Raw genomic sequence first — 13,323 nt, forward strand, 5'->3', positions numbered from 1 at the left:
AAGGCATCTTGTAATGAATTAACCTAAGAGATGCTGCATATAAGAAGCATAATAAATACCTAAATAACTGCTCAAGGTGAAAATTCATGTAAATTTCTGAAGAGAGAGAAATTTCTATTGTATAGTAGTCAAATGGTGAAGGATTGTAGCTGAATGTCGATGGAAAGGATCTAGTTAACAAATTGAAACAAGAAAAGACATTTTAAGTGGAGAAAACAGTACAGATAAAACCATGGAAACTCAAAAGACCCATATTTGGATGGTACTTTTTTGTTTTGGATTACAGATAGCTAAGGGTGAGCCACTGAAAGTTTTAGAATAATGATTTGAACAAATGGTGCTTTAGGAAGTTAGTTTTGTAATGTGATCCCATTTAGTGTGAAGTTATGCTTACCAGGCAGTGGAAATTATGGAACTGGAGTTCCCAGATGGGCTAGTGTACTGATAACAAAAAATAAAACTAAACAGTTTCCAAAAAGGATTAAATCTGGGGGACTGTTCATACTGAGTGTGCTAAGAATAGGAAGACCAAGGAAAGAAGGGTTTGGAGAACAGTAGTGTGAAAACTTAGGAAGGAAAGTATTTTATGAATGAGGTACTTACTGGTGTCACATGTCATTGAAGAGCTAAACAAAATTGAATTTAAGAGAAAACTATTGTATTTGGCACTTAAAGAGGTCATTGGTGACGTAGATATACTACACCTACATTACACAGGTGTAGTATAGAGAGAAACTTGATTTGTAAGGATTAAATTGTGTACGATGCGAAATGAAAGAAGTGTTTTAAGACACTTGTTCAAGATGTTTGGCAGTAAAAGGAAAGTGTTCTAGAAGATGGAAGTCAGGCGATTTATTTTCTCATTAGATATCTCTGCAGAGTGGACTGTAGAAAGGAATGGATTAATAAAGCAGTGATTTGAGATATTGGAGAAAGGATTATTGAAGATAGGAGGACAGGATGGTATTAAGATAAAAGTTAGTATCTAAGCCTTGAAAAGGAGTGACACTGTTTTCAATCTGAAATAGCATAAATATAAAGACTAATCTCTAGAAGTAAGGGGAAAAAACTTGAGATAATTTGTGTTCTGTAGTGTGGGATCTACTCCTTTTTATGAACTAGAATAGCTAATTGGTGGTTTGAGGAAATTTTTATGACTTAGGAAATTTTTGAGATTTTTTTTTCTTTTTGCATATGGGTTTATAAATGGGTTAATATTGTATCTTCCTTAGAGTTTATTTTGCACAGTATTGCTTTGGGTCACCATGAATACAAGGTGTATCACAGAAAAGGAACTGGGAAGTTTTTGACATTTTCCCAGCAGTAATCTAACAAACTGACATCAGATAAGTCATAATTAGGACAAACATATAGGAAACAAAAACACCTTTTAAGGTTGTAAAATTTAAAACGTGTGTGTGTATATCTACTTTTACCCTTGAAAATAAGATTAAGTGAAGTTAGTGAGCTTCCCTTAATATTCTAAGAAATTGTAGAAGTGGGACTTCAGTGGTCTCCTAACTTCTAGTCTAGTTTTTCATTTTATCATTCTTTCTGGTAGGAAAGTCCTCAATCTATCTGAATTGTACACATTATAAAAATGAGTCCAATGTTATACAGAGTGTATATAGCATATGTAGCATAAACTTGATCTTGGGCTAATTCTTTATGCTGAAACTAATTTAAATATTTAATTTTTGGTAAGTTTGCCTGCCATAGAATGTAGAAGGTTTAAAATGAATATTTTGACCAAGTTAGGTTGCAGTTAATTTTATACAGGCTCCAGGAGGATGTCAAATTTAGTTTGATTTGACAGTATGAAACTTTAAAAAAAGTAAATATTTATGTTGATGCATACAGAAAATTGTTAGTAGATGCTTAAATTTTTCTTTATTGAGCTAGGGACATTAAAAATTACAGCCATGGCAATATGTTAGCATTCCTAAGGTATTTGTTATAAAAGTTCATTAGAGGAGTCTTATAAACTTTACTATCAACTTCCTTATGAAGATAAGTCAAAGAGCATGCTGAAGGTTATGTAATGAATGGGTGAGGGAAGCCATTTTCTGGCAAAGGGATTTTAGGTCCGATTTGGTCTTAGAACTTTTTAAGAACACACTGGGTGTGTGCAGCCTGAAATCCCAGAGATTAGGGAGGCTGAGACAGAAGGGAGTGCAAGTTTGAGACCAACCTGGAATACTCAATGAGACCCTGTCTCAAAATAAAATAAAAAGAGCTGGGGATGTAGCTTATTGGTAGAGCGCCTCTGAGTTCAGTCAGTAATCACAAAAATTTTTTTTTCACAATACCTTTATTTATTTATTTTTATGTGGTGCTGAGGATCAAACCCAGGGTCTCACACATACTAGGCAAGTGCTCTACCACTGAGCTACAGCCCCAGCTCAATCCTCAGTAATTAAACAATCTTTCATCTTGCAAGTAAAGGCAAGTATTTAAATAGCCTTGAATGAATAAGGAGAAATACTGTGTTAATACTGGATCACATCTGTGCATATTGTGTGTAAAAAGTAAATTACTGTTTGTAATTTCTTTTAGAAATTAACTGTCATATAACTCTTTTTTCCTTATGTGGTTAGCTTTAATTGTTTAAAATAATTTTAAGTGTCAACTTTGCCTCTTAGTATTTTGTTCTCAAACAGCTGAAACTTTCATAGCACTGTTAGCGTTTTTTATTTATTTATTTAAAGAATTTTTTTAATATTTATTTTTCAATTCTCGGCGGACACAACATCTTTGTTGGTATGTGGTGCTGAGGATTGAACCCGGGCCGCACGCATGCCGGGCGAGCGCGCTACCGCTTGAGCCACATCCCCAGCCCCCCCCTTTTTTTTTTTTTTTAAACTTTATATGTCATCCAGCTTTTTATTTCTTTTTTTTTTTTTTTTAAGAAAGAGAGAATTTTAATATTTATTTTTTAGTTTTCGGCAGACACAACATCTTTGTTTGTATGTGGTGCTGAGGATCAAAGGCACCAAGGCACCACGCTACCGCTTGAGCCACATCCCCAGCCCCTGTTAGCGTTTTTTAATTAGTACTTTATAGTTATACCTGTTACTGTAGTTCATTTTGACATAGTTCATTTTGACGTAATCATTTAGGCATGGAATATAATTTTCTCTATTTATTTAAGTTCCCAGTTCTTCCCTTTTTCTTCTCCCTCCATCCCTTCCTCCCCCCGTTCCTCTTCCTCTATTCCACTGATCTTCCTTCTATTCACTTTTGGTATTTTTTTTTTAAATTAGTGCCTCCCCTACAGGAACACATTTTACTTTCATCTCAAGAATATTTAAATTGGGGAAAGAAATTGATCTTTTTTTAAAAAATTTTTTTTAGTTATACATGGACACAATATCTTCATTTGTTTATTTATTTTTATGTGGTGCTGAGGATCGAACTCAGGGTTTCACACGTGAGAGGCAAGTGCTCTACAGCTGAGCCACAACCCCAGCCCCAAGAAATTGATCTTTTAATGTTAGAATTTGACAGGCTCAAACAAAACAAAACAAAACAAACAAACACACACTCAAACAAAAACATCATACAAGAGCCCATCCAGTAAAGCTTTAGGTGACCAGTAACTTTGTTGATTAGGTCTGCTGGTCATGGCTCAAGTCCTACAACAGTTGGGGAGCCTGGTTCCATCCGAGTACATCTAGCATCTTGAATCAAATTTACAGTCGGTCCTAGCATTTTTTGCATGGGTCAGTAATTCAGTCAGGGTTTCTTCATCAGGGGCTTTGACACCATTTTGGTCTGGCTAATTTATTCCTGTTTGAGCACTCAGGGTTTCTCCTTTGAATTTGCTTGTAGGCGGAATCAGCAGCATGAGAGCACTGGGCAGCAACTTTTCTTTTTCCCATAAGTTATTTCAGACCATAAGAATCATTTTGTACTTCCCATTCTCTCCCAAGATGCTTGCTTTAGTTCTGTTTTTTGGTCTGTCTCACTTATTGAGCTTTTGGAGAGCATTCCAAAGTGTACCCAGAGGCCTCAGCCAAGACACATGCCACAAGTAATGCCACCAGCCTGACTAGAGTATACTAGGATGGGCCAAGTATTCTAAAACCAAGGATTTGGAGAGCATCTAAAGTACCTCTCCTCCTCTCATGGCTTCCCATTCTTCTAGGAAGCAGACACACTTCTTAGTACATTATAGATATATGTAAGGATGAAGTTCACTGTGGCATATTTATATATGCATATCTTGGTCAGTTTTATTTCACTGTTACCCACTTTTCTGTCTTTCCTCCCTTCCATTCAGTCCCCTTCCTCTGTTCTACAGATCTCCCTTCTGTTTCAGGGGATTCCCACTCCCTCTTTTCCCCCTTATTTTGGTCTAGTATCCACATATGAGAGAAAATGTTAGCATTCTTGACAGAAAAAGATGTATTTTAGTTATATTTCTTATCATTTATTACGAATTTATACTTACTAACGACTAAATTTTTTAAATGCCGTGTTTCTATTGTTTGTCTCCTGATACCACAGAAAGTATCTATTTCTCAACCTTTTACAAGCTTATTTTTTTGTAGTAAAAGGCTTTCAGAAGTTCACTTTGTAACTTTTTAGTTCTTTGTGAGATAAAAGAAATCCCAGAAGTAATAGGAGTCTGCGGTTTTTCAATGCTTCATGCTTTTGCTTGATTTGGACCCTTTGCTTTCTCTTCCTTATTTGATAAAATTTGAAGATATATTCACTAGATATCCCCTTATATAGGATTAACAGTCATTACAACTTTGCCCCTTGTCACCCTCATTTTGTTTAAAATGTCCATTTGTTATAGATTTGAAGCCTCCTTCTTTTCATTATCTCACTAAAGGTAATTACTGTGGTGATAGGTCTAGATCCATATAATATGTAAACAGGAGGTAGTAATTACCTGTGACTTTGCCTCTTTAAGACTTTTTAGGATTTTCTTGTATCTTAGAAACAAAGTGACAGCTTTTTACCACCACACTCTTACTCTAGGTACAAGACATTATGATTTTATCCCTAGCTTTTTTCAGAAGTGGCAGAACTGGGATTTGAACTAAGGCCCTGGAATTTGTGCCATTATGCTGTATGATTTTATAAATTTGCAGATATTATTTATCATCCTCTCTTCAGCTAACTCATGTACCCCCATACCTGTCTATATGTATGTTGTTTGTTTAGGGACTAGGGATTAAATCCAGGGAGGAACACTTGACCATTGAGCTATATTCCCAGCCTCTTAATTTTTTATTTTGACATAGGGTCTTGCTAAGTTGCTTAGGTAAGCCTTGTTAAGTTGCTGAGGCTGGCCTCAAACTTGTGATCCTTCTGCCTCAGCCTCCTGAGTCACTGGGATTATAGGAATATTCTACTGGGCTAGGCTACCTCATAACTTTAGTCCCAACTTTGATGTGAATTTTAAATCTCTGTTCTTTTTTCTCTCCTTGCTGTACTTTCCCTGCCATAGTGAGCTTGTCATCTTCTTCTATAATATTTCCTCTACTGCTTTTTCACATTTCTTTTTAATGACATCTCTGTTTTCTAAGATGCAAAACCTGTGTCCTTAAGGGCTGGGGTTGTGGCTCAGTGGTAGAGTGCTCGCCTAGCATGCACAGGGCACTGGGTTCAATCCTCAAGCACCACATAATTGTAAAATAAAGATATTGTGTCCACCTAAAACTTAAGAATAAATATTTGAAAAAAATATTTCACTCTTAATATTTCAATTAATACACCATGTATGTTTTGTTTCTTTATCTTTTCTATCAACTTCTTTCTAATCTTCTTGCCAGGGTTGTAGTTCAGGTCTGCACTTTTAGTCTGTAATTCTCCAAAAGATTCCTTCTATTTCAGTCTTCACACTGCTGCCAGTTTAATCTTCCTAAAGCATAGCTCCAGTCCCCTTACTTTTTGACCAAAGACTTTCATGGTTGCACTATATATTCAAAGGTTTCCACAATAGGGCTTCAGCTTGTTCTGTAGCTGTATCTCCCATTGTTTTCTTAAGTGCAACAGGCTATGTTTTTTCACTTCCCAAAACATACTCTTCCTTTTCTTATTGTGTTCTTGTTCCCTCTTCTAGATGTTTCTTCCTTGAGAGCAGAGATCAGGCATCTCCTGCTGCCCTACATAGGTCTTTGTTCATAGGTGCTTAATGCATTTATTGACTCAAACTTATGAGGAAACTCATTTCAGGTTAACTATTATATTTTTGTTATAGGCTTGATCGTCTTTTTATCTTACTGGATACTGGCACTACTCCAGTTACAAGAAAAGCTGCTGCACAGCAACTTGGAGAAGTGGTGAAGCTTCATCCTCATGAACTAAATAATCTGTTATCTAAAGTAAGGACTCTTTTTATTTTTCTTAGTATAATAACAATTGTAGAGACTTGTCCATGGATAGGAAAACAAAAGTAAAGATAAACATAATTTTATGTTAAGTAACAATTTGTGATCTCCAGATTCCATTAAATATCTTACAGTTCTCCAAATAGATTTAAAAATTTTGCTATTTCTTTTCTTTGGTGACAAGACAATTTTTTTTTTTCTTTTTAAACTCTAGTTTAATTCTTTAAGGGACTTGACAATATAGAACTTTTTGCTTGTGTCACAAATTTGAATCTGACCCAATTTGGTAATGAACTGAGTTGTTAGTCTGGTTTCTTAGTGGTCTGACTTGTTCTTAATGGCTAATAATTATATCATAGTTGATAGTTTTCAAATGAAGTACTCATGGGCAATGATTGAAATACATGAGAAGCTAATTGTTATATTACATCCTTACATCCTTAGTTAATAGCTTTTTTTCTTTTCTTTCTTTTTTTTTTTTTTTTTTTTGGTGCTGGGGATTGAACCCAGGGCCTTGTGCATGCTAGGCAAGCACTCTACCAAAACTGAGCTATATCCCCAGCCCAGTTAATAGCAATTTGAAAGTGGAAACATTCTGCTTTGGTGGACCAGTGTTTTCATACCCCTACTCCATGTTCTTTCCCTAAATAGTAGTTGTATTTTTACTGAACTCTGGGCTTGTTTAGGTGTACCTTTATGGTTGTAATTGGCGAATTCTATGTGTTTAATTCCCTGGCATGCAAAGTAAAGCAGAGTGCTTTGGTGGGGAGGGGAGTGTTGGGACAGAGATAGAGAATAGGGTGGTGGAACAATATGATTGCTCAGATATTGGAAGCCTGAAGATACCTCTTTCTTCTAGTTTAACCTCTTCCTTTCATTCTCATTTGTCACTCCCTGATACATAGCAGTAGGAGTTGTAAGTCCTTTTTCAACATACACAAATCTGCACTATATGGTTGCTCCCCAAGGGCTTTTAAAGACTCCCTTTCCAACCTACTCCCCTGCTAGATTAACTGTCTACTCAAGATGGAGAGACAGTGATTTGCTACCTACAGCCTCCTCATTCTCAGAAGAGAGAAGGCTGCATATTAGGCATCTGTGAGGTGAGGAAATAGAAGCATGTGTATTTCTCTTCCTTATTCCAAGGGAAGACATGGAGGTCTGATAGATCTAGACAGGGAACAACACAACAGGGCTGACTGTGCAGAACTGGTAAAGGTTTCTAGCTTTCCAAATGAATTCTGTTCTTAATTCAGAACTCAGCAAACTGGCTGCCATCAAATCATTCCAAAAGGAGAAGTTGTCTTTAGCAACTTCTTGCCTTCTGATCCTCTTCTTTTCCCTCAGTATTTTCCTGTTATCTTGGTTTTGTTTTTTTAAGAGTTTTATTGAAATGTAATTTACATATCTTAGATGTACAGTTCAGTGATTTAGTATATTACTATTGTATGCAACAGTTGTCATCACAGTCTAATTTTAAAACATTTTTATCACCCAAAAAGAAACCTCAATCTATTCAACCTAATCAAACCTCACTCTCTATTATTCCCCTTCCCATACCGAGCTCTAGGAAACCATTAAAATAATGTATGTATATTTGCCTATTCTGAACATTTTTTTTATACAAATCATACATTATTTGTAATCTCTGGGACTTGTTTCTTTCACTTTAAATACTGTGTTCATATTAAAGCACGTACCATTACTTTATTCCATTTAATTGTCGAATAATATCCAATATATATTTACGGTATGCCACATCTTAACCATTTATCAGTTAATGGACAATTGACTTGTTTCCATTTCTTTTTAATTTTTTTTTTTTGAGAGAGAATTTTGATATTTATTTTTTTAGTTTTCGACGGACACAACATCTTTGTATGTGGCGCTGAGGATTGAACCTGGGCCGCATGCATGCCAGGCGAGCGCTCTACCACATCCCCAGCCCTCTTTTTAATTTTTTTTAGTTATACATGGGCACAATATCTTTATTTTGTTTGTTTATTTTTATGTGGTGCCGAGGATCAAACCCAGTGCCTCACATATGCGAGGCAAGTGTTCTATCACTGAGCCACAACCCCCAGCCCTCCATTATGTAAAATTTTACTATTATGTAAAATACTGCTGTGAAAATTCATATACAAAATTTTTGTAGGGAGGTATGTAAATTAGTTCATTTTCTGCTATAATAACAGATTACCACAAACAAAGTAATTTATAAAGATTAAAGGTTTATTTAATTCACATTTCTAAAGGTTGGAAAGTCCCAAGATTGGGCAGCTGCATCTGTGAAGGCCTTCTTGCTGTCTTTTGCAGAGTCCCTGTGTGTTGTAGGGCATCATATGGCAAAAGGGGCACATCCAAAAGAGAGCCACACTGGCTTTTATAGAGGATCCACTCTACATGTAACCCATTAATCCACGAATGGATTAGTCCATTCATGAGGACAGAGACCTCATTACTTAATCTTCTCTTAATTAAAGATGTTACCTGATCTTACCTCTTAGTACCTCACAATGGGAATTAAATTTCAACTTGAGTTTTGGTGAGGACATTGAAGCCATAGTAGTATGTTTTCATTCTTTTGATTATATACCTGGAAGTAGTATTGCCAGGACACAAGGTAACTACGTTTAACTTTGAGGAATTGCCAAAATGTTTTCCAAAGTGGTTCCATTTTATATTCCTAACAGTAGTGTATAAAAGCCCAGATTTCCCTACATCCTTATTAATAGTTATTAACTGACTTTTTGACCAAAGTCATCCTAGTGGGTATGAAGTGGTTTGGATTTACATTTCTTTGATGACTAAAGATATCAGACATCTTTTCATGTTTATTAATTGTTTGGAGAAATGCCATTTAGACCTTTTGCCCCCTCCTCTTTTGTTATTGAAGTATTTCATTTTATTTTATTTTTTGGTGCTGGAAATTGAACCCAGGGCCTCATGCATGTAGGCAAGTGCTGTACTGTTGAACTACATCCCCAACTCAAATTATTTTAATATTCATATAGAAAAAAGAGACTCCATACTCAAAAGACAAATAGAAATATGTTCAACATAACAAATTGACAGAATACCAATTCTTTGTTCTACAAAGTGCTCAATTATGAAGTAAAGAGCAATCCAGTAGTGAACAATGGTTATGAATGGGACTTTATAGAAAAAAAGCCAACCTTATAAATTAACAGTATAATATCAAATAATGCCTAAGTTTTTTCTCCTTTTCCTCCTTTTGTTTTTCCTTCTTCTCTTCCTCCTTTTCTTTCTTTTTTTTTTTTTCTTCAGTACCAGGGATTGAATCTAGAGCCTCTTGCATACTAGGCAAGTGAACCACTGAGCTACATTTCCAGTCCTTTTTGCCCCCCTCCTTTTTGCCCCACCTTTTTGATAATTAAATACAAAATTGTAATAAGTATTATATCTATCAAGAAATAGCGAAATTCAAAACATTCTATGATGATAACTAGTCCTGACAAGCATTTGGGGAAGTTTGATCATTTTTTACCTCAATTTTAAATTATTTGTCCTTTTTCCTTCCTTAATTTCTCTCTTTTTTTTAATATTTATTTTTACTTATGTATCTTTAATTTTAGGTGGATACATTAGTTTGTTTTTATGTGGTGCTGAGGATGGAACCCAGTGCCTCATGCATGCTAGGCGAGCACTCTACCACTGAGCCACCACCCCAGCCCTGCTCTTTTCTTTTTAAAAAAAATTTTTTTTTTAGTTGTAGTTGGGCACAATACTTTTATTTTATTTATTTATTTTTATGTGGTGCTGAGGATCAAACCTAGCGCCTCACACATGCTAGGTGAGTGTTCTAAGGCTGAGCCATAACCCCAGCAGCCCCCCATCCATCCCCTGCCTTTTTTTTTTTTTTTTTTAAGGCATCTTTCTGTGTTGCCCAGACTGGTCTCTACCTCCTGGGTGCGAGTGATCCTCCTGCCTCTCAGTAGGACTGGGGATTGAAGTTCTCTGCCCCTGAGCTACATTTCTAGCCTTATTTATCCTTTTAAAAATGAGTTGTAAGAGTTCTTTATACAATTTGGATTCAACCCTCTTGTATATATGATTTCCACATGTATTTTCCTGTTGTGTTGGTTGTCTTCATTTTTTTTTTTTTGATAGTATCATGTGAAACACAGAAGTTTTTAATGTTGATTGAGATTTTTTTTTTTTTTTTAAAACCATTGATGCTTTTGTTTTCATACTTAAGAAATTGTTGCCTGACCTAAAGTCACACAGATTTACCCCCTATGTTTTCTAAGAGTTGTATAGTTTTAGCTCGTCCTTTTAGGTCTCTGGTTAGTATTTGAGTTAATTTTTGTTTATGGTGTGAGGTAGATGTTCAGCATTATTCTTTATTTTATTTTATTGGTTCTTATTTATACATGACAGTAGTGTCCATTTTGATAAAATTATTCAAGCAGGGCTGGGGATGTGGCTCAAGCGGTAGCGCGCTTGCCTGGCATGCGTGCGGCCCGGGTTTGATCCTCAGCACCACATACAAAGATGTTGTGTCCACCAGAAACTAAAAAATAAATATTAAAAAATTCTCTCTCTCTCTCTCTCCCCCCCTCTCTTTAAAAAAAAAAAATTATTCAAGCATAGGATATATCTTATTCTAATTAGGACCCCATTCCTGTGGGTTGGCACAATGGTGGAGTTTACTTGAGTAATTTCATGTGTGTACATAGGAAAATTATATTAGATTTATTCTACTGTCTTTCCTATTCCTATCTCCCCCACTTCCTTTCATTCCCCTCTATCTAGTTTACTGAACTTCCCCCTCCTCACTTTATTGTGGGTTAGCTTCCACATATCAAGTGAAAACATTTGATCTTTGGTTTTAGGGGATTGGCTTATGTCACTTAGCATGATATTTTCCAGATCTATCCATCTACTGGCAGATTTCATAAAGTCATTCTTCGTTATGGCTGAGTAATATTTCACTGTGTTTATATATACCACAATTACTTTATCCATTCATCTGTTGATGGGCATCTAGGTTGGTTCCATAGCTTAGCTAGTGTGAATTGTACTGCTATACACATTGATGTGGCTTCGGCTGATTTTTTAAATCTTTCAGATATATGCCCAGGAGTGGGATACAACTGGGTCACATGGTGATTCTATTCCTATTTTTTTGAAGACTTTCCATACTGTTTTTTGTTTTTTTTTTCTTTTTTTAAAACATTTATTTATTTATTTTAGTTTTCGGCGGACACAACATCTTTCTTTGTATGTGGTGCTGAGGATCGAACCCGGGCCGCACGCATGCCAGGCGAGCACCCTACCGCTTGAGCCACATCCCCAGCCCCTCCATATTGTTTTATTTGCAGTTCCACCAGCAATGTATGAGCATTTCCTTTTCCCCACACCCTTGCCAACATTTGTTGTTACTTGTATTTTTGATAATTGCCATTCATACTGGAGTGAGGTGGAATCTCAGTGCAATTTTAATTTGCATTTCTGTAATTACTAGAGGTGTTAAACATTTTTTCGTGTATTTATTGATCATTTGTTTTTCTTCTTTTGAGAAGTGTCTGTTCAGTTCCTTTGCCCATTTATTGACTGGGTTATTTGTTTTACATGTGACTGTTTAGTTTTCCCAGTACCATTTGTTGAAAAAGAATCCCCACTGAATTTTCTTGGCATTCTATTCCACTGGTCTATAGTCAGTCATTTTACCAGTACCACACTGTCTTGATTACTGTGAATTTTGAAATAAAAAGTTATGAGTTTACAATACTTTTTCAAGATTGTTTTGGTGATTTTGGGTCCCTTACATTTCCATATGAATTATAGGATCAGCTTGTGCATTTCTGCAAAAACGCCAGCCAAGATTTTTGTAGTAATTAGGTTGGATCTATAAATCAATTTAGGGAATATTATTATCTTAACAATATTAAATCTTCTAATCCATGAACAGGAAGTGTCTATTTATTTGGATCTTTAATTTCAGAACAAAGTTTTTTAATATTTCATAGTTTTTAATATACAAGTTTCACATTTCTTTTGTTAAATTTGAGTATTTTCTAGTTTTTGATGCTATCACAAATAGGATTGTTTTCTTAATTTCATTTCAGAGTAATACATAGAAATACATTTGACTTTTGTATGGTAATTTTATGTCTTATAGCTCTGCTGAATTTATTTGTTCTACTAGCTTTTTGTCCCCCCCCTCCCCTTCCCCCCAGTGGTGGGAATTGAACCCAGGGATTTGCATGAGCTAGGCAACCTTTCTAACACTATATCCCCAGCCTCACTTTTACAACTTATAGGAGCTTTATGTGGGGGAGGGGTATATCATGTATAACTTTGTATTATGTAATAGGACTCAATGAATATGTGTATTTGCTTTTTATTAATATGGTTATATTTTTTAAATGCACTTTTTTTCTTTTTTCTGCTTAATTTTTAAATTTATTTATTTATTGGTACTGGGGATTGAACCCAGGGACATTTTATCACAGAAGTACATCCCCAACCCCCCCCCCCCCATTTTTTATTTTGAGATATGATCTCACCATATTGCTTAGGGCCTCACTAAGTTGCTATGGCCTTGAATTTTCAGTCCTCCTGCCTTAGCCTCCTGAGTCACTGGGATGGTATTGCAGACTTGTGCCTAACTTGCTTAAGTATTCTTTTCTTAAAAATTTGTTTTCACGTTTTAACCATTTTTAAATGGTAGTGATTGCGCTGGGGTGTGGCTCAGGGGTAGAGTGCTTGCCTGGAATGTGAGAAGCACTGGGTTTGTTTCTCAGCCCCACATATAAATAAATAAACATCTTTCGACAACTTAAAAAAGAGATATAGGGGCTGGGGATATAGCTCAGTTGGTAGAGTGCTTTATTTTGCATGCACAAGGCCCTGGGTTCAATCCCCAGCACCACAAAAAAAAAAAAGAAAAATGATATGTGTGTGTGTGTGTGTGTGTGTGTATATATATATATATATATATTTATTTATTTAT

At 35.6% G+C, this 13,323-nt stretch overlaps 1 protein-coding gene and 1 pseudogene across 2 annotated transcripts in view; one reads left to right on the forward strand and one right to left on the reverse strand.

Annotated features, from left to right (window-relative positions):
• The window catches only part of Btaf1 (B-TFIID TATA-box binding protein associated factor 1), an 89,653-nt gene that overhangs the window by 8,439 nt on the left and 67,891 nt on the right, over positions 1-13,323 (forward strand). For both annotated transcript variants that reach the window (XM_046450015.2, XM_046450016.2), the window contains exon 2: positions 6,215-6,338. In XM_046450015.2, the coding sequence (XP_046305971.1) occupies positions 6,215-6,338 (124 nt within the window). The remainder of the gene's footprint in view (positions 1-6,214; positions 6,339-13,323) is intronic.
• On the reverse strand, positions 1,015-4,105 carry LOC124096172 (peptidyl-tRNA hydrolase 2, mitochondrial-like; annotated as a pseudogene).

This window comes from Marmota monax, unplaced genomic scaffold (assembly GCF_021218885.2).
Source record: "Marmota monax isolate L192 unplaced genomic scaffold, Marmota_monax_Labrador192_F-V1.1 WCK01_AAM20220418_F8-fsc00004, whole genome shotgun sequence".
NCBI classification, from domain to species: Eukaryota; Metazoa; Chordata; class Mammalia; order Rodentia; family Sciuridae; genus Marmota; species Marmota monax.